This window comes from Excalfactoria chinensis, chromosome 15 (assembly GCF_039878825.1).
Source record: "Excalfactoria chinensis isolate bCotChi1 chromosome 15, bCotChi1.hap2, whole genome shotgun sequence".
Taxonomy (NCBI): Eukaryota; Metazoa; Chordata; class Aves; order Galliformes; family Phasianidae; genus Excalfactoria; species Excalfactoria chinensis.
In genome coordinates, this window is record NC_092839.1 from 8,291,218 (window position 1) to 8,312,806 (window position 21,589).

The window sequence follows — 21,589 nt, forward strand, 5'->3', positions numbered from 1 at the left end:
TTTTTCCATTGCACACCCACATTTCCAAAGGGAGTAGAGAGGAGGGAGTGCCCGAAGGGTTAATTCCCACTGGAGAAGTGAGCTGGCAGCTGACATTGCTGCCCTGCAATCTGAGTCCCTGGCATGATTGCAGCCACATTTCCAGCTGCAGTTTCATGAGGCAGCATGACCAAGAAGTAATTCAATGCAGCTGCTAAAGTCCACGGGTATTGACACCGAGTGATTGCCCGAGGCTGCCATGCAACAGTTGCATTTCTCAAATGATAGGACACAAGAAGATCCAGAAGGGCGAGAGCAGCCCCTGATTTGGGGCAGCCATTTGGGGTCTCTCTTGTAGACAAGCAGCTTCCTTGTCTGCTTAGGAATCAGTGACAAACATCCCCCAGCCAATTAAACACACGTACAAGGGATAGAGCTGCTTTCCTGCCCTGTGTCAGATATATTTGTTCCAGTACCAGCAACTAAGACCTAAGAAAGACCTAAAAACATGTGTAGGCAGAAGATCCAGTGGGGCTTTCCAAACACAAGTGGCTGCTGCAGATTTCCTTTTACTCCAGCTATGAAGTGTCACTGCAGGAACACAAAGGATGTCTCAGTGACATACTGGTGGTGCAAACACATGCACCAACAAGCATTCCCAGCTCCACGCACTCCCAGCTGCATTTCCAACAGCCAGTGGCAATACCCACTGCTGTCCCTGCCTTATCTTTTGTTATGTTACCCTATGATTTGCTCCTCTCTGCATTTCGTCTGTGGGTGACTCTGGGCATAACAACCACAGCAATGACAGCTGTGCAAAAAAGCATTTGCAATTTCATGACAGAGCCAGTTTGTAACTAGAGAAAGGGATGAGTGAAGCCCAGGATGACCAAAGTGTGCGTTTGGGACACGAAGCAAGCAGCAGCCGCCAGGAACTCAGCGTAGCATCACTATGGATGGAAAACGTTGCCCAACACTGCTCCCCTGAGGCTGTGAGCGCAAGTACCGAACGTGGGATGTGAGCCCACAGCCACTGCTTCTACCGACAGCAAAACTGAGATGAATATTCTCATTAGATCTCATAACACGGTGTTGTGCACGATGGGAACCTCATTGTCCACTGGTTCGTGTTTACCAGAACACAACGGCTCTTATCAAAAGAGACCACTTTGTCCTTAACTGGAAGAGCAAATTATCAAAGTAGGATTTTCTTTACGTATCACCCCCCCCTTCTTTCCCTTTTGAACGCACACGTTGACGCTCCCGTTATCTTCTCGCTGATGCAGGGGCTGCTGTGTGTGTAGCTGCCGTTAACGCTAATGAAAATGGCCCTTGTTAATCTCTCGCGCACCGATAGTAAGATAACAGCCTACTTATTAAGCAGGGAGGCCAGACAGGAGTCGTACCGTGGGATTCGTATGTAAATGTTAAAGCTTTGCTCCGGCCTGTCTACGGCTGTCGATTAAAAACAAATTAGCGATTATTATCAACGCGCTCTCCAGGCATTTGTCTGCAAACCATCACCAAGCGCTCCCACCTTCATTCATCATCCTTTCCTTTCTCATCACCTTTAGAGCATCGCCGAATGGGCAACGAATACAAATCCCCCTCCGGTGTCACACCGCCCATCCCGCCACGTCTCAGCACCTCCCCCCGCCCGGCACACAACGGGTTAACCCGGCTCCCACAATCCCTCGCTGTTCTGCAACGTCGCCGTTCGTGGCGTGAGCGGCGGCTGCGCCGTGCGGCGCCGGGCGGGACCGGAGCGGCCGCCGCGTCAGTGTTGTGCCGGTACGTGCGGCCGGGGGGCTCCGTTCGTTCCTTTCCGGACCCCGGAGGACGCCGTTTAGTCCTTCTGTTCTATCCTGTCTCTTTGCTTTTCTTTCTCAGAGGTGTCCAGCCATGTTCTGAAGCGGCTTCTCCCGGACTCGCCTCGGATCCGTACGGCGCAGCTCGCGGCTCTTGGTGGAGGAGCAGCCCGGCCCGCCGTGCTCGGTGAGCAGCCCCTGTCGGCTGTAGCAACACCCTGACAGCCGTTCCGTTAGCCGGGGAGGCTCCCAATGGCTTCATGCTGCTCCAGTGGGCGGTCAGGTTGGGCGTTAGGGATCGTCTCTATAGGAGCGGTGCTGCAGTGACACGGCTGGGGTGTGTGTGTGTGTGTTTGTGTGTGTGTTTGTAGGGGGGGGGTTACCGTCCATAGAGGTGTCCAACATGGAGATGTGGCACTCAGGGATGCGGTTACTGGGTGTGCTGCTGGGTTGGGGATCCGAGAGCTCTCGTCCAATCTCAGCCATGCCATATAGAGTCCTGTTACAGCTCACACCACTTTACATGTGTAGTGTTGCTTTTAGCGTGCTCTTTTATTGTACTTTATTTCTTTCTGAGCCCTGTCGTCTCAGCTGGTGGTGTGTGTAATTGCATTCACGCTGTTCTATTGCACTGCTGTGGCTGGAATTCACAGGGAAGCAATAAATCTGCATTGCCTCGTTCATTCAGATTTAACATCAGTTTTCTTGTAGGATTTTATGCTTTTGGTATTTAGTTTTCCAGTCATGAGCGTTTTGTGTCCCCTGGTTTTTCCAGGCTATATACTGGGAGTGAGTCACTTCTCTTTCTTCATGTGAATTATATCTGTAGCTTGCCATTGCTTCCTGCAGCTGCATTCCATGCTCTGTGAAAAACAGAGTAAGGCGATGTGGTCTGTGCTGGAATTCAGGTTCTGTTGTGTGCAAAAGGTTCCGATAATTGCCTTATTTTCTCAGAACTCAATCGATAAGGATAAGACAAGAATCTTTTTTGTGTCTTCAAGTGCTCTTTTCAGCAGCATTCCATGCTCCTCAGTGTCAGTCTCTGTCATTCTGTGTGCTTTGCTCGGTGCATTTCTGTGTGTATGATCCCATGTAACCATGAAGTGCTTTTGGAAGGGGCAGCGAATGGCACCAGTGGGGTGTCAGGTTGGCAGGATGTGGCCACAGGAGGAGGAGTTCTGTGTTTCTCTTTCCCTGCCTGCTCAGCTGTGGCTGAATTACAGCTTTCCAACAGATGAGGTAGGATGACTAACATTCCCCACGCTGTACATAGTAAATGGAAGGGCAGAGCTGTGGATTCTTCTTTTGACTTTCTTATTCCCTGTCATTTCTGTGAATGCTGTTTGTTAGCTTTTTATCATCGAGGTTGTGCATATCTGGTACTGAACGTCACTCCACTATCCAGCTCTTCGGTATGACTCAGATCTTGTTGTTCTTCTTTTGTAGAATCATGGCAAGCCCAAGAACGAGGAAAGTTCTCAAGGAAGTCAGAGCCCAAGATGAGAACAATGTGAGAAAACTATCACTTGCTGTAGTTTCCCAGAGCTAAATTGTCTTTCTGTCTGCTCCACATGTAGTTGCTGTCCCTACAAGCTAACCTGTTTCTGCACTTGTATGTCTAAGTAATGGTAGCAGAGAAACATGGATGCATTGTATTTGCATTAGTCCTAGTAACATTGATTCATAGATGTGTTGTAACACATGGCTGTGTGCTTGGCACAAGGCTTTCAGGGGCTCTGAGTGCTGTAAGCTCTGGAGTCCAAGCAAGTGATGTCTTGGGTATAACTTAAACTGTCTATTTCAAATAGCTTGATAGAATGCTGCCTTAAATGTGATAGCCCTTGGACAGCCTCATTTTGTTTGTCTTTCCCTACTGGTGTTTGGTTTGTGGTGATTTTATAATACAGCTCAGGTAAGTGAATGCTTTCCATTAGCATAAATAAACATTTAAGGGAAGCTTATGCTCTTGGGGTGGCTGTTCCAGCACAAAGAACTTTCCCTGCTGAATTTACCTCCTGCATACAGCAGTTTCATGGCCCAACTATTGGAGCTGTGCTTTGGGAACTTCCATGTGGGTGAGAGCTGGTTACGAGTTAGAAGTGATTGTTTTCTCTCTTGCAGGTCTGTTTTGAATGCGGTGCGTTTAACCCCCAGTGGGTGAGTGTGACCTATGGAATCTGGATCTGTCTGGAGTGCTCAGGAAAGCACCGAGGCCTGGGAGTCCACCTCAGGTCAGCCCTGCAGGCAAACACTGCACTCAGTCGGGTTTCCTTGGGGGGTTTTATAGCTGTGAACAGAAAGGATTATTGTGGAGGGGTGCAGGATAGCTCACTTTCAGCATTTCTTGGGCACTTCTGCTTTGTGCTCCTCTCTAAAGTGATATTCTCTCTGTCTTCATTCTCTCTGTCTTCACTGGAATTAGCTGGGATCTGTGCTGCATTGGTGCAGCTATGTGGTGCCCAGGTCTAGAAAGCAGCATCTCCATCTGGAGGTTACGACCTTGCATTATAACAATAGCGCTCTGTTTTTTTGCATATAACTTAATGAACAGTAGCAAGAATTTATGGCCCAGGGTAGAGCTGACGTGTTTATTGCAGTCATGAATGCTCTGGGGTGAGGTCATGGTAGGTGTTAGCATAGGCTGCGTTAGGCAGTTGAGTTGTCATACCTGATGGTCATTGTAAGCAGAAGCATGAAGCAGGGGCAGGAGGTGCCTTGCAGAGCACTCACATGTGACACTGAAAGTAGATGGGAAAGCTTCCAAGTAAAGTTTTCTTTTATATAGCTTGGTAAGTTTCCTGGCTCATTGGAGAAAGCTGCTTTTTCTATCACTTTCCTTCTCTTGACAGTGTCTTTCAAGTGCCAGTACTTTATTTTTGCTTATTTCAGTGAGGATTTGACCACCTTCTAAAGACACTCTTTCCATGCTTTGAGTGTGTTTATTAACATTTCTGTACCCCCAACCTTTTTTTGTCTCTGCTGATGTATCAGGAAGTTAAAAGAATCCATTATTAATATATATATATATATATTTAACTGATTTTCAGTTTTGTACGTTCTGTAACTATGGACAAATGGAAAGATATTGAACTGGAGAAAATGAAGGCTGGAGGTAACAGGAAATTTCGTGAGTTCTTGGAGTCTCAGGATGACTATGATCCCTGCTGGTCAATGCAAGAGAAGTACAACAGCAAAGCTGCAGCTCTTTTTAGAGATCAGGTTAGTTCCATTGTGCGTGTTCGGGTGGAAAGCCGACTTGTCCTTGCTTTACAGGACCAGTGCCTATCTAAGTATGAAAAGTTGTAGCTGGGATTCCGATTGTTTTCCTTCCCTTTTCAGGTTGCTACAGTAGCTGAGGGCAAGGAGTGGTCCCTTGAAACTTCTCCTGCTAGGAACTGGACACCACCTCAGCCTAAAACGTCTCTCTCTTCCACTCATCGGTATGTGCTGTTATTTATTCTTGGTATAGCTTTTGAATCTGCTGTTGCTGATGTTTGAGCGTCTGCTGCTTTTATGCTGTTGATGGCGTCGTCTGAACAAAGGTTTATTTTGCTAAGTTTCTGAATATGAGGAGGCAGAATTTCTGTTCATGCAACTTCTACCTTCTGCCTGTGTGTTTGTCCTTTCTTGCAATAATAAGGAGTCAAGTGAACTGAAAAAGCCATTTTAAATAGACTTTTAGTGGTTACGTTAAAGTTCCCTATGTGCTAAGGCAAAGAAATGATCAGTTTCTCACCTGATTTATGATGATATTCAACAAGATGCAAAAACCACAAGTTCAGCGACGTAATCCTTAGGTTCACTGTTTAAAATCTTTTGTAGTTCTGCTGGACCTTCTCAGAACGCAACTGCCTCTTCTGACAAGGCTTTTGAAGACTGGTTAAACGACGATGTCAACTCCTACCAAGGGTAATGCAATATTAATTAACTTCTTATTTGTTCCTGGCACTCAGGATGTTACACTACAGCTGTGCAATTGTGATGCTGATTCACTGGGCCGTACTAATGAACAGTTACATCCAAATGTTACAGTGGTAGGTTCCAAACTAGGTGACTCTTAGTGTATGTAGTACTCTAATGTGTTTTAATCTAAGTTTATCAAGGTAATGCTGCTCTTCTTTTTTCCTCTGTTTTTCTTAAATTGCTTTTTAAAGGTTTACTTAAGTTTCTGGCAGTGATCTGGCAAGTGATCTGTTGGAGAATGATTAAGAAGGCATTATCTTGCATAAGAGATGCCTTAATGAGCAAGGATACACCAGTGGGTCCTTTTTGGTGTTACGTTTCTGTTAAGTGGGTGGGTTTGTATTTTGGGTGCCAGGCACTCTGCTAATCCAGCAGCTGTCAGCACTACCAGGCTTTTTCTTGCAAGTGTGTTTTAAAGTCTGCAAAATGATTGTTCTTTTATGCTTCTCATTTTGGTTAATGACTTGAATTCAAGCGTGTTAATACAGATCCTGTTTATTCCTTTTCTTATTGTAGTGGCCAAGAGAACCGCTATGTAGGGTTTGGAAATACAGTAACCCCTCCAAAAAAAGAGGATGACTTCCTGAATAATGCCATGTCTTCACTATACTCTGTAAGAAAATACTTTAGGACTTCTTTGATCTTCAGCAGTATTTCCTTCTGTTTCATACTCTGTTGTTGCACTGCAAATAGACAAGGCTGCAAGTAGATACAATGAGATGCAGAGCAGTAGTTCAGTTCCTGGGTGCAGGGAAGACACTGGAGGACTTGAGAAGTTAAGCATCATATCTCAGATCAGTTCTTAGAGATAAGGAAGTGAGGATATATGAAAACATGACAGCATATGGCTGTACTTTGTTGTGAGTAAAGCAGAGATAGTTGAAAGTTGGGTTGTTGGAAGGAAACAGGGTAAAGTCAGGAGCTGTCATTTACTGCAGAGTAGCTGGGCAGGGCAAACTTTGGCATTTGGAGTCACTTAGACATGTAGTAGGGTTTTTGACCAGGGTAAGTAGTCATCTATAGAGCATCGTCATATGATTTGGACATAGAAAAGCTCTTGTGTTAATACGCTTGGAAGCTCTATTTCTAGTTGTGTTGTAGACTGTAGGCTAGAGAGTTAAAATCAGGATCCACATCCATAATACATTGCAGATGTGCTTAGACAGCAAAAAAGAGTCCGAATGACTGTCAGCTGTTCTTGGGATATATGACGTCATTAAGACATAGGACTAAAATGCCCTCTTCTGACCATGGATGTGTATTACAGTGTAATTTTAAAGCATTTATGCGTATTCATCCCAGTGAGGAAACCTAAAATGTAATGTGTTACCTCAACATCCACTCTTTAGAGAAAACGTCTGCCCTTTGATGGGATTTATTAAAAAATAGAAAGATTAGAATCATTCTTCTTCATTTTCTTTAGCTGCTTTCTTAGAATAATTGTTTTCACCCAGCTGTTTCTAACAGAATAGCAGCTGAAACTCACGTTTCTGCACGTTGCAGCATTTTGTCACAAGTAGTGGACGTTCATTGCTATTTTACAGTTGAGTGAGAGACTGCAAATGCTCTCACTGATGGGTGATTCTTATGTCCATGGGACAGGCCGTATTGGAGCACATTTGGACTTTATTTGGTATGTAATAGCGAACACTTGGTCTGTTATCAGTATTCATATAACTCGGTGCATTCTTGCTTTCTTTTAAAGGGGTGGAGCAGTTTTACAACTGGAGCAAGCAAGATTGCCTCGGCTGCTAAGGAAGGTGTAAGTAAACACAATATATTTCAGTGCACTTCTTGTGAACTAGAAGTGGTTCCGTCAGCATGATCTGGCTTCTAATAGGGATCTGTCTTTAAAAGCTTTACCAAGACAGACTGAATCCTGTTTGTTGCACTACTCTGCCTATGGCATATGAAATACTGGCAGTGTTCCTATCTGCTTATTTCTCATGTTTCTAAGTGGTCATTTCTTGTAAATTCAATTGTAAGTTTTCCATTCATTTTGGAAAGGATCTCAGCATTTCAGGCGTGTGTTTGCTGGGATTAAAACCTTTGATTTTTAAATCTGAACTTCTTTTTTGCAGGCTACCAGGTTTGGATCTCAAGCAAGTCAAAAGGTGATCATAGATTAAGCTTGATCTCATTGATGTTTAAAAGCCAGTTATTGTCACACATTTATCTTGCCAGTTGATTCAGGCTTGTGTGTTTATCTTCATGGTTCACAGTAACTCTTAGGTTCTAGCTCTTATTTCCATGGGAGTTGCTCTCAGTTACTGTGATCAAATTAAATAGAAAACAGAGGATGACAGGCTGCTGTATGTGTAACTGTCAGGTGTATTCAAAAGGCAGCAGAACAAAACTCTTTTGTCTGTGGACAGAAAGCACTTTTATTTATATGAAACTTAAATGTCTGTCTGAAAGTAGTTTCAGATCTAATGCATAGCAGTCCATTCACAAATCCTATTAAGATATTGCATATGTGAACTGCTTAATATTGTTATTAAGTTCATTTGATTGGGTGAACTTAAAACAATGGAAATTCCAGAAATATTTCCTCTTTCAAACTAAGGTTAAGACAGAGACAGCTAAACCTGAGCTGTGCAGAGCTGTGGTGTAAGCAAGATCTATTTGCATAGAACAGAATTAGATTTGAATGTAAAAACCAATAAAAGGAGGGGAGTCTTAAAAGTGCCCGTGTTCTGCCACTTGCATGTGGCAATGCTTTGTATAAGGTATTTGACTTGGAGCTGTGACTGCCTGTAAGCACAGCACTAACCTGGCACGTGGCTGGGCTGCTCTTGTGCCATACATGTATGAAAGTGCAGGTGTTTGAGCAGGAGATGTGTGCAGTAGGATGGCAGCGCTCCACAGAGCAAGCCAAGTTTGTGTGTGACTATTCACAAAGAGCAAAAATGCTTTGTGAGAGCAGCCAAACTTTATACCTAAAAGCTTTAAAGTATTCGCTGTTCGGCACGTCTTCCTTTTTCACTTCAGCCAGCAGTTTCCCTTTAAGACAACTGTTCTTCCTTTATAAAGTGTGTAAATAAAATGCAGAGTGTACGAATTCATCACATCTACTGACAGGGACCTCAGCAGTGTGTTGTCCTGCAGCCTAAGCTGTGTTATTGAAGCTCACTTTTGCTTCCTGAAATGTGTTCTATTCCTCTGTAGAACAGGCAGAGCATCTTGTTGATGGATTTATTGAAAGTGCACTTGCTGTTCTTTGACCAACCTTGTTCACTGTCGGTCCTGTCAGTAGATGTGAGGTTGGTGCTACGTAACTTGCCTGAAAGAGTGCATCCAAATTTTTTTGCTAAAAGCTGCTTCTTCTACCTTCCTTGCTCTTTTCTCTTTTGCTGTCTGGGTAAAGTTTTGGGGCTACAAGCAGCAGCCAGAGCCGGTAACACTCTCACATATGTTCTTGTGCATGGACTCCTTGTCACTGTTGGTGCTGAATATGTTCATTTGCTTTGGTTTTTTTTTTGTGCCTTAAGTCAAATCTGTTCGGAATAATGTTGTGTGTTATGTATGGTAACGTTCCTTCGAACCCACTTAAAATAGGTTAAAATGGATAGAGATATCCGGGCTCTCTGTGCTCAGAAAACATTCTGTGCTTCTTTCCATGCTCCCATAAACACCAGTTTCAGGATTTCCTTTTGCATGTCTGATCCAGGAATGCGGTATTCAAGGCACTGCCCTGGGGTGCTGTTTGAAGGCAGGCTCTTTGATAAACGCACTGTGATGTAGTGTTAGCAGTGGTGCTATCCGAAACCAACAGTAGCAAAGATAGTGATTTCAAAGGAAACGTACCCAAATCTCATTTTTCTCTATTGATGAAATTGTGTGGTTGAGGATGTGGCTTTACATCAGAATTCATGCTGATACAAGCAATTGCTTCACTTAGCATGGCTCAACCGTTAGGCTGTTACACCTTCTGTTAGGTAACATCTGCTCAGTGTGATGGGCTGAGTACCCAGGGGGGGATCTGTCATATTTGAAGAATCCTATTCAGTTCCCTCTGTGGTTTTTCCTTGAGCACTCCCTTAGCCTCACTTTCAGTGCAGACAATGTGAAGCATTTGTAAACCTTGCTGTCTCGGTCAGAATTGTCATGTTGTGAGGACCCTGCATCTTGTTTTGGGCTATAAGAGAAGTTTTGAAGTGTGTTGTTTCCTCTCCCTGCCTACCTGCAGCCTGAAATGAGATTGTGAGAGTCTTCTTTCACAGCGCTGCCTCCTGCGTATGGCTTAGAAACCATTGGCTTATTATTAACAGATAGCGCCAGCAGCACTGTGAGACAAAAGAGGTGAAGAATGATCAGAACAGATCTAATTCGACGTGTGATATCACTGGGGGAGAACAGGGGGAAAAAAATAGAGTGAATGAAGTCAATCTTCCCAAATTCTCAGCTGTGGGCTCAGCAGAGGGCCTGTCCTTAGACTGTCACTGGTTGATCCATTGCTTCTGCTCCTGCTGCAAGGTCAGGTTTTGCTTTGGCTCTGGGCGGCCCCAGCAACCCTCTGCCACGTGTCTCTGGTCTCGGTTGGTTTTTCTCAACACTGTACTGTGTGCTTTCAGCTCATTCTGCTTGTCTGAATCAAAGCTTAAGGCTTCGTGTATTTTTGGAGACGCCGCTGAGAAATGGACCTGCTGAAAATGTGGGCTGTTCTGTTCTTGTTTTTGTTGAAAGGAAAATATAACTGACTTTTGTTTTTTTTTTTTGTTTTGCTTTTAAATAGGCATCAGAGTTAGGTCAGACATTAAATGAAAATGTTCTCAAACCCGCACAGGAAAAGGTAACTTTGGAACTAGTAAATTCCTTACAGAATATGATCACAATGACTCAGGGAGCGGCTGTATCTTCCTATCACAACTTCCCAAGCTCTCAGTGTGTCCTTCTGTTGGGTTGGTTTCTTTCTTCTTATTATATAGTGAAGCATCAAATAACTCAGAGCTAATAAGTGACCAAAAGAGGGTTAATGAATGCATTTCTCCCTGCTATGTTTTTCTGTGTCCACAAGAGTCTGTTGAAGTCTTTACCGTTAGATATTCTTGTATAGATTTCATGGTTTCAGTAATGGAAGATGGGCTAAGAGAAAAACACACCCTAAATGAATAATGAAATCATTTTTGTAAATATTAATAACTATGGCTGTTAAGTTGATAGTCTTTTTTTCCCCCTCTGCATGTCAGCATTTGCTATGTTCAGCCAAACATCTTTAAGCCACTGTTTGTTCATCTGCTGCCTCATCAGAGACAGTAAAGCTTGAAGCATAGTGTGTATGCCTGTGCGTACATACATAGGATGAATGGGGACAGGTTATCAAATAGGAATAAAAATCTTGCAACTTTTACTTGGTATTTGTGCAGAAACTTCTGGTGGCTATTGCATGCATGCTATCACATGCATTCATCAGCAAAATACGGTCTAAAGTAACACTGAGTTGTTCTAGTTGTGCTGTTTCTGGGAAACACAGATAACTGTAAGATGGAAAACCTTCTTCACACTATTACTGACCACGAACATACAGCTAATGGCATGTTGAAAGCACACACAGCCACCTTGGTGAATGTAGGAAGTGGCCGTACCAAAAAGCAAGGCAGGCATTGCTCCTGAATGCCTAGTGAGAGCTGACAGCGCCAGCTTTAGGGTCATAGAGTGGCTTAGGGTGGAAGGGACTTCAAGGATCATCAAGTTGCACCCTATTCTGCAGGCAGGGCACCCCTGGTTCACCTCACGTCAAATGTTGCCTTCCTGTTTCCTGTGGTTAAAAAAAGAAAGTATTACTTTTACATCTTCCCCATTTGGCGTGAGTTTGTTCTGTGCTGGTTTCCAAAGAGAAGCTGATGCCGCTGCTTTGGGATGTGGGTTAATTTCCGATTTGAAAAGTACCTTTTAGTAACAACAGGAATTCCCTTGCATTGCTTTTATTAATTCAACACTCTTCACTTGGATTCTTCTGTGATTGGAAATGCTAATTGGGATTTTTTTTTTTCCCCCCCAAATTATCCACAGTTTCTTTCGCAGCGCTTAGGAATGTTATTTTTAGGGTGAAACTCTGGGGGAGTGGCTTCATTTTTAGTGCTTTTAGTGTTTTTGTTGTTCAGTGTTAGTGTAACGCTGCTTTCCTCAGGTTCTGTTTGCCCATAGAGCATTTCAGTGTGTTTCAAAGGGCTGAGGTTTGTTCCATTGGAGACCTATGGATTTATTATTATCTTAATGGATTATTATTTGTGTCTTAAACCAGTTAGCCCTGACTTAGGGTTACTGTGATTCACGTCAGGTTTTTGTGCTCGTTAATTTCTTGTTACCAGCTGATACCACAAGAAAACTTGCCTTAAGGCTTCAGCAGTACTCTGTATGATGACTAATGACCAATGCTTTGATTCATTAGGTGAAAGAGGGGAAAATTTTTGAGGAGGTCACCGTGGGGGTATCGCAGTTGGCCAGCAAGGTATGGAGAGGCCTGATTCCCTTGGAGGAGGCCAAGCAGTAAGCCAGTCTCCATATTCTTGTACAGCATTTTGTGTGACCATCAAACATCTTTTAGCCTCTACTTGTGGTGAATAGAAATACAATTTCCAACTTGCAGTACTTGTTGGGGTACTAAAAGAGCTCTACAGCTTTGATGCAGCCTAACACTGAGGGCACGGTGTAGGGCTGTAAGACAACCAGTGTCCTAAACACACAAAGAAAACCTCTGCTGGAGAATATGGAGACAGCTTGCATTATGTTTGCGTGGTTGAACTTCACTAACGTTGCATACCTTTTTCTTTGTCTTCTTTTGCAATCGTTGCTTGGTTTTGTGGTAAGTGCTCTCTGTGCCTGCTAGGGGCAGAAGTCTTGCAGAATCAGTGTTACTTAGCAGGGTTTGTTTGTCTATTAAGCACTGCAGATCTTATTGTATAACAGCTCAGTGCCTGAAGTGCTGGGAATATTTGAATAAAGCAAGTTTTGTGTTACCTGGTCTGCTTAAAGCATGGAATCTGAGTTCTGGGCTTCCTCCTCCATGTCTGTGACTTAGAATAGGGACTTCCATAGGTGTCACTTCAGAATATGTGTTTCTAACCCAATGCCAGTCCAAAAGAATAACCCTGAAAGGGGTCATTTAGCCATATTTGCTCAACATTTGTCCTGTTCACATGAGTAATACTAGTGAGAATGAGTGAAAGAAGTGTGTAAGGTATTAGAGATATCAATACAAAAGAGTAGTGTTGTCTGTATCTGAACAAGTGGGAGAATGGGTTACGTTGGCTCAGTCCAGATGAGAAGTGTGTTCTTTCTGCCTAGGTTCAGGGAGTTGGGAGTAAGGGATGGCGAGATGTCACCACTTTCTTTTCTGGGAAACCAGATGATCATTCTGAAAGGTATTTCTTTTGTTATTACTTTCTGTCTCTTTAAACACCTCGTTTTGTCCCCTCCGTGTTCTCTGCAGTGCAGAGTACCAGATATTTTTGTAAATGTGAAGAAATTATTCTGTCTTTGTGGGGAAAAAAATTGCAAGTAGTCCTTCTCTAAAGTAGTTTGGGGGCCCATAAAGCTGCTCTCAGTCTGAGGGCAAAAGTAGTGCTCTGCACCTTGATGTTTAAGTGTTTGCCAAATGCATCAATGTCTTTGTATTGTAGACTGTTAGCACTACATTTGAATTAGAAGAATAAATAGCGCTGTTCTGAGAAATGCATCAAATTCTTTTGCCTTTTGTTTTTGTTTCAGCAAAGGGTAGTAACGTTATTGTTTTCCTTGCGGTCGTTCCTGTTTATTGTTGTGTTTGTGGTAACTAATTTATTTCTCCCTTCTTCTTTCTCCTTGCCTTGCCAATAACAGACCAGCCGAGGGAGACAGCTACCAGAACAGCGGAGGGGAGGGCTACCAGAACAATGCAGTGGATCAAAGCTTCTGGGAGACCTTTGGCAACTCAGACCCACCGAAAGCTCATAAATCTCCAAGCAGTGAGAGCTGGACCTATGTGGACAATTCCACAGAGAAGAAGAGCTCCGATAGCTGGGACGTGTGGGGCTCGGGAACAGTCTCCAACAACAAGAACAGTAACAGCGACAGTTGGGAAAACTGGGAGACCAACTGGGAAAACACAGGAGGGGAGAGCAAGGCCAAAAAACCTCCTAAGGCAACAAAAAAGGCATCTTCAGCTGATGATAAGTGGGATGACTGGTAGAACTGTTAACCTTGTTTTGGTGCAGCTAGGAAAGGGAGACCACGCTGGCTGATTGAGAGGAGAAAGTTTTACACCCATCTGGAGTATCTTGGTTGACTTTACTGATGTGTTACTTCTTTTTTTTTCCATTTGTTTTCCTTCTGCCCCAATTTAGGAAGAAAAAAACAAGTAGTGTCTGAATCTTTTATTACGTGAAGATGGTTCTCTCATTTTTATGGATAGTGAGAAATCTCCTTGCACTACTGAGGCTGGGTACACTGACTTTAAGAGCGATCTGAAAGACACGAGCACGTTTTAATGCCATAGTCTTGCATGTGTAAGCTCATAGGTATTCATCCAGCCTTCATGTTATTTGAGATGACCAGAGATGTTTAACACAAATAAAGAACAGGCTGTATCTTGAAAAGGCAGCCTTTAAACGAGCAAGCTGCAGTTGAGTAGATCCAGCTGAAATGCCTTATGGATTGCTGTGACTGTACAAAGTCTGGCAATTCAAACTGGTCTGTAAGGTACTTTTTATTGGAGCTTTGTTTTTAATCTTTGTGAGATTTTTAGATTTATTTTCTCCCCTTAGAATTAATCAGGAGTCTGGAGGTAGACGATTATTTGTTCCCACTCATCATTTTGGCAGCCTGAGCTATCAAGGGATCTTCAGAATGGCTCCTTGTGCACTGTGTAAATTCTTAACCCATCAAGCAAGAATAGCGGCTCTCTTACACAGATGTGATGCAGTGCTGTGTGTCCTCCATCCTTGCCTTTACCCTTCTCCCGCTCTGAGTATTTTGTAGGGTCTGTTTTCTTTTCTTTTTTGCCTTCTTTTCCTTATACCTATCTGTGTTATCTATACTGACACAAATGAGATCTTCCTGCTGCTTGTGGCCTTCTGGACATCTGTTTGGCAACTCAGCAGTGAAATGAGTTAGAAAAAAGTAAAGATTCCAGTAAGAAAAAAAAAATGCATGGAAAATATGAGTACATTGAGGAGAGAGTCTGGCAGTGAGTGCCTTCCAGGATGAGTAGATGTCTATGTTTACTATTAAACTTAGATTAAGCAGATGTTTTCCAAATTAATCTTTAATATGTCAAACTGTATCTCTCTCTGTCATGTACTTCTCCATGTTTTCTTCCTGGATCCTGTTAGAGGAATATGATTTTGGAAGCTTCAGGAACTCCTTGTCAGCATTAAGGAATGGGACAGAAGATCCAGTTCTGTCTCAGTTTTGAGCCCCACAGGTGCTTCTCATGACACAAACCATGATGCATACAAAAGACCTGTGATCTTTTAACAGTCGAGGTGTTTGTATTTTAGGGGGTGGATCATAAATGTACACTGCCTGAAAATAATCAAACTTCAATTCATGGCATCCTTATAGTCTGCTTTGGTAGCAGCGTGGAGTTCTTTGCAGTGGACCCTGCTTCTGTTCAGGCAATGCTCTGAAGCTCACGCAACGTGTGGTGCTGCTCAGTGCCCAGGTCTGGGCTGAGCCGTACCTTCTCCTTGGGGACTGGTCAGAGGAGAGATGTTGGTTTGCAGCACTGCTGCTGGTGCTATAGACAGATGGTTACAGCCTTGCCTATAGGATTTTGTTCTATTAATCCTGTTCCAGATACAGCTTTATTATCACTCAGTTGCATGTCAATCAGAACTCTGTCTCTTTATGCATATACCTCTGTTGCCTGCTTGTCACCTGTCTGTGGTGCAGTATGTGTCTGTGATGCACATCCTTGAGGGCTACATACTGTAGTGTATGTGAAGGAGCATTGCTGTGTCCCTGACAGCGTCCTTGTGACATCTTGCAGCAGTGACAGCAAAATGCATCTGTTGCACTGCATTGCCTGATTGCTGGTATCTGTCTGGAGTGATGCAAAGCTGAATCAGCCTCCTCTGGACAAGCTTAGTATGGTTTCTTTTCATAAAGCTCCTGAAATAGCTGATAGTGGGATCAGCTTTATTTTAGTGTTTTCAGTTAGCAGTGGTGTGACGTGTTTGCATACGTTCTCAGCTGTGTGCTTTGCCTAGGAGAAAACTGGTTTATTTATATCTCACTCGTAGCTATGATTGGTATGAGCCTTTCGTTTGCTTTTCTGGTATTACTTCTGGATTTTTAAGACTTTATTTTCTACATTAACGTAAATGGCCAGAGCCCTGCTAAGGCTTTTGGGCATTCATTTTTCTTCCAGTCCAGGACACAATGGCAGAGCACTATCTTCCTTGATGCAGCACCCAGAAGGGTGTTACTGGAAGAAACTAAAACCCAACATCGTGGCAGAAAGTGGAACAGCAACCACGAATCTCTCATGCTGATTGGCTTTGGTTTGATGGACAGATTGGTACAGATTCAGACAAGTCACTAAAAAATACATTTCATGTTGTCTTCCAAGGGAGAGGATGAAATGAGGCCACTTTCCATCGCACAGCTTCAGTTTTATTGGAGTTTTTGTTTAAGAGTGGGTGGTTCAGAAGCTTGTGCTGTTTGAAGTTATTGTGCTATTAGAGGGAAAGTTTATTAACATCTCAATTCCTCTTTTCTTTTTTCCTCCTGATCATGAGCCTTTTAGGTAGGTGTGCACATCACTTTCCTTTCAATCCCACACCAGTTATTAACAGTTCTGAGTCATACAAGCAACTGCCGGGGAAGAGCGTGTTGGTTGAAATTGCTGCTGGAACAACCAGACACTGCAGTGGTGGATTGCAGTTTCCTTTGTACAGCTTTAGCTTTGGAAGGCACAGAGCAGTTGGGTTCCTCCAGGTAGCCTGAAATCAGATCAACTGTTAAGGTGTTCAAGCTGAGTGCTGCTTGCCAAAGAGAGCATTTGAAGGCAGTGAGGCTAATCCTAGGAGTTGGGCATTGCTTTGTAACATTTCATTTGTGTTTTGGTGCCTCCTAATAGTCATTGTGTTCTTAGCCAGCTCTTCCTGTTGGCTGAGACCTGAAGGGTAACGCTGCTTTTGTTTTCCCAGGCAGACATGTAACATTCCATGGGTTCATCGTGTATTTATGAGTGTAATGATCTGTGCAATAACTTAACAAAGTGTAGGTAAAACGTTTCTTGTTTAATCCAGTCCAGGATACAGTTAAAGATACAGTGGTCTTCTTTGCAAATAGCTGCCAGCCAACCAAGGTGTTTCAGTTCTCCCTCTACTTCGGCAGTTCTAAATTCCGGTAATGCTGGATTGAGCAATCAATGACTTAAAGAGAAATCAAGAATTGAGATGATGCACATCATTGGAGTTTGATTGTAACGGTTCATGGTGATCTCTCATTATAGAGCCCTTTTTCATTTTAGAGGCCAGCAGAAACCTGGTCAGCCTGGAATGCTGTATCTTTAATTTTCCTGATGTGTTTCGTGTGAAGTTCACAGGAATGGCAATTTCAGTGAACGCTATTCATTGTTCTGTAGAGTGATACCAGACTTGAACTGCAGTGTCATCTTTTAAAGAGCATCCTAATAAAGCAAAGAGCTATGGAGCGGAGCAGTGTTAAGCCCTTTTTGCAGGAGACTTCCATTACTTTTTTGAAAGCCTTGGGAAAAGTCATTGGTTTCCATCAGTGTCACTATGTGGCTTTTGAACAAAGCAGGTCTTACTGTGGTTAGCGATACAGGATGAACTCAAAATAGGGCACTTAATTAAGAAACAAAGTTCAGTGTCAGTGCCAGTATGTAACTGTCTTTTCGGATGAGAATAATCTGACATGAGCAGTGTGATGGTGTTGGTGTTCTGCACATTCTCTGCTGTGGGTGGTGAGGGACAAAGGAAGCTGCCTATGTTGCTGTCAGAGGCCACAGCAGGTGCTTCATCTCTGTGTTGTGTAGGGGTTTCATAGCCTCACTTCAAAAACCGATTTAAGAACTTGTTGTGTAAGGAATAGCTGATAACAACAGCGTTTGGATCTTGATTGATGTGAGCTACAAAATACAAATCGAAGTGGTTGCATGTACTTCTATGGATGCTATTTTAACAGCTTGCCTACAAACAGTGCAGGAGATGAGGTTGTAGTCCCCTCCATTAGCCAGACAGCCACGTGGCTGTGCCTGTGCTTTGTGCCTGCCCTGAGCTTTATGTAAATAGCGCAAGGATCCGGTCATGCTGACTTGTGGGAGGGAATTGCATTGACTTTCCACCAGAAAAGTGGGCAGTGGGTTGGGTGGCTGCACTATCACCATCCCAGTGATGTGTTGTACCTGTTCTTGTTGCAGTGCTCAGTGTGTGGGATGCAGAGCTTCCCACTGTGGTTGCTGCAAGCAGTGGGATGTGTTGGCTGCAGGGGAGCTTGGAGCCATCCCTTCCGAAAGCATATGGAGGCCTGTTACCTAGAAATGTACAAAGAAATGTACCATGTAAAGCACAAATACTTGCTCTGAGCAGGATGGTGGGTGAAACAAAAAGTCCCATATAAAGAGAGGTGGAGCTGAGCTGTCCCATTTGAAAGCAGTAAAACCCAAAGGTCCAACCTAAGTGCAGCAGCTTTGTCCATCGCCTGTAAGTCACTGGCTCACATGGAAGCCAACGCTCATTACTCGTCTGGTTTGGCTCCAGCTGCTTTGCAAGAGACTGCATCCCATCAGCAGCGCAGGGGAAGAAAGGTCACCTCCTCTGAGGAAGACACTGACGCTCTACTTGGGTGAGGGATCAATCCACATATCTCAGTAGCGTGGTTGCTGCTCAAGCAGGAGAATGCAATGCTATCAGCTCCTTGCAGTTTGTGACCCCCCCCCTCTTGTATTTCCCTTTAAGCACTGCCAAGTTGTGCTCCCTCCGAGGGCTGCTCAGCTCTGCTGAGGCTGCGGAATGTTGCAGCAGGTAAAGAAATAAATCAGCTCCTGCCAGGAAACACGGGAAGGCTGGAGTGTGTCTCTCTAGAGAAAGAATACAGATAAAATTGGACCACTTCTGACTGAAGTGCCACTGCTTCATAGCAGCAGGATTGCTAACGTTACCTCCAGTGAAGTATTCAGTTGTGACGGCATGGACACAAACTGGTGAGGAGGGCTAAATTTGCCATTCAAGCACAACGTGGGCTCCACAGTGTGCAGGCAAGAATAGAGTCTGAACCTAAAACTGCTGGGGAGACCTAAACTTGTTGCCCACCCTGCGGTGCATCTCTGGGTTGGCCACAGACCTTGCAGTGGAGCACAGAATGAATCACAGAAGGGCAACGGCCTCAGCTGCTCTGAGAGCCCAGCGCAGGTTGGAGGGATGCTGCGGGGAGGCCTCACTTCCCCTTCCTTCCTCTAGAGGGGATTGTGTCCCTGTGCCTGGCTCTAAGGGAGCACTGAACAGCTGAATGCAGGGTGATGTTTGGTTCAGCTCGTGTGTCTGCTTATCAGCTTTCCTATCCTGTCCCACCTTGCACTTTCATAATGTGCAAAGCCTGCATGGTGTTCACCACTCTGACCCCAAGGTGGGTCTGTGTCCCTGTCATGGTGCTCCGCAGCTCTCAGCTTAACACAGGGGTGACAGCCTCACCCAAAGGTGAACAGCAGAGCCAAACCTGTCAGACCTGCTCTGAATCTTCATAGCCAGCACTGCCGCTGGAGGGTGAAAGTTAAGGGCTATTGGAAGTTGCTGGTGAGGAATGGGGAAGTGGAGATGATGCAGGTTCCACGTTGTGCTGCGTAAGAGTGGTTTTTCTGTCATCCTTTTGCTTTAACTTGTGTGGGTTTTGGTTTTGTTTTGTTGTTTTTGCTGAGAACGTTCATCAGTTTGTTACACCAGTTGGTGTTTGGTGTCCTCATTATGGCTGTGCATCCATGAAACAACACAACTGCGGGATAACTGTGGGGTTTTTTCATTGCTTTCTTGGTTTTGGTGGCTTGTTGATTGGTTGGATTAGATTGCTCGCTTTCTTTTTTGCAAGGCAGGGTTCAGTTCTTCATGCTTTTTGGAGAACCCTGAGCTGCAATTGTTCAGAATGTTAAAGGACACAAGGATCCCTCCAGTGGCTGTTTGGCAGCCAAGCAGTCTGTTTTTCCTCTCCTTAGTCTCACTGCTTGGTGTTAGCAGTCTTTACACTGGAAAGAAGTGCTGTCTTTTTGCCCTAACGTATCCTCATTTGTTTTCTGGAGCCAAACAAAAGACACTCGATGACATGAAATCTCCAGCTTAGATTTATAACTGCCTAATGAGAAGCTGTTGACCAGCAGGCTCATGTTCCACCAGCAAGAAATGATCCATCTGCCCAAACCTCTCGGCCCCTGTCAGACCTGTTGGCTGTGAATGCCTTTTTTGCTAAACTGAATCAAAGTCAGTGGGGATAAATGCAGTGGGTTTAACAGCCCACTCCTCCTGAGCTAGTGACCATTGGGGCTGTGAAATCAGAAGGGTGTGACATTGGAACTGCTGTACTAACAGCCAGCAGCTGCTCCTCCAGGCCCAGTTATTTGCTTGCTGGCCAACAGTGTGTTGGTGCAGCACTGGGCTGCGGGCTGAGCCTGCACAAGGCACACAAGGGTAGCCTGTGTTCCCTGCACATGGGAGTGAGGATGTCTGAGAGATCCAGGATAGAAGCAGTGTTGTTGGTGCAGCCCTGGCTGCTGCTGTTTGCCTTGGACAGGAGCGCTGTGGCTGGGGCTTGTTCTGCTCCTCGATCAGCACAGAGCTGAGGGAACACAGCTGCGGCCACTTGCATCCTGTGTCAGACCTTCCATCCTCACTCTGTCCCCACCTCTATGTGCAGAAGCTTCTTCTTCCACCTTCTCTCTGTCTGCTTGGAGAGGTGGAGATCAGTGTCATGGAATCATTGAACCTCTAAGATCTCCAAGTCCAAGGGTTTGTATCGTCCCGGTACTGCAAACAATAGGCAGGTGGGCCCTTAAGGAAAGAGGGATGGACAGAGTTTACTGATGCTTTATTAGGCTTTGAGTTGAAATGTCCTTTGCTGACACCATTTCCTTCCCCTTTCCCCCCTCCTTTGCATTTCTGAGTTCTGCTCTTTCCCAGCCAGCAGCTTGCACTCTGGGTCTAACTAATGGAAATACAGCTGCACATGCATCTAATGGCAGTGACAGCTGTAATTAACCACTTCCACATCCCAGTTCATCTGCTTATGTCTTTACTTGGTACTATCACTGCGAGATAAGCAGAGGAAAATCTCAGGTAATGAGAATGGCAGGAGTCAGTGCCTGAGGCAGATGTAATGGCCAGAGCATCACAAACAGTTTGGCCATGGTACAGTCCCAGATTGATCAGTACCAGCTCTTCTATTCAGAGAATCACAGAATGGTTGGGTTGAAAGGAACCTTAAAATCTTCTCACCTATTCCCCTTTGCATTATCACCATCTGCCCGTGTGGAAAAGCTGCTATCCTTCTGCTTACAAGCACCTTTTGAATACTGAAAGGTCACAATGAAGTCCTCCTGGAGCCTTCTCCAGGTTGAACACCCCCAGATCTCAGTCTGCCTTCATAGCAGAGCTGCTGCAGCCCGCTGAGCATCCCTGTGCCCTCCTCCGGCTCCACTCCAGCAGCACTGCATCCTTTCTGTTCTCAGGGCCCCAGGCCTGGGTTCGGCACTCCCACCAAACCCCTGTGACGGTTGTTACAAAGAAGGAGCCATGCTGCTCAGAGCCCATTTTCCAGCAGGTGAGAAGGAAATACCTAGAGAAAGGGCTGGGATCCAGATCCCGGTGCGTGTTGTGAGTTATGCTGGGGAATGCTCCACCTGGAAT

General features: G+C 44.5%; 1 protein-coding gene across 7 annotated transcripts; it reads left to right on the top strand.

Moving 5' to 3' along the window:
- The first annotated feature begins 1,605 nt into the window (after positions 1–1,605).
- ARFGAP1 (ARF GTPase activating protein 1) lies at positions 1,606–17,391 on the top strand. Of its 7 annotated transcripts, none has more exons than XM_072349836.1 (15): positions 1,606–1,770; positions 1,870–1,974; positions 3,234–3,297; positions 3,909–4,018; positions 4,835–5,006; positions 5,127–5,227; positions 5,610–5,696; positions 6,267–6,363; positions 7,456–7,512; positions 7,832–7,864; positions 9,118–9,147; positions 10,486–10,542; positions 12,142–12,201; positions 13,044–13,114; positions 13,572–17,391. In XM_072349836.1, exons 3-15 carry the CDS (start codon positions 3,238–3,240, stop codon positions 13,918–13,920), a joined length of 1,284 nt encoding a protein of 427 aa, XP_072205937.1. In that variant the 5' UTR covers positions 1,606–1,770; positions 1,870–1,974; positions 3,234–3,237; the 3' UTR covers positions 13,921–17,391. The 7 variants fall into 7 exon arrangements, with proteins under 7 accessions (XP_072205937.1, XP_072205936.1, XP_072205938.1 ...); XM_072349835.1 differs by having other exon boundaries at positions 1,607–1,770; positions 13,038–13,114; XM_072349837.1 differs by lacking the exon at positions 9,118–9,147 and having other exon boundaries at positions 1,607–1,770; positions 13,038–13,114.
- The last annotated feature ends 4,198 nt before the right edge of the window (positions 17,392–21,589 follow it).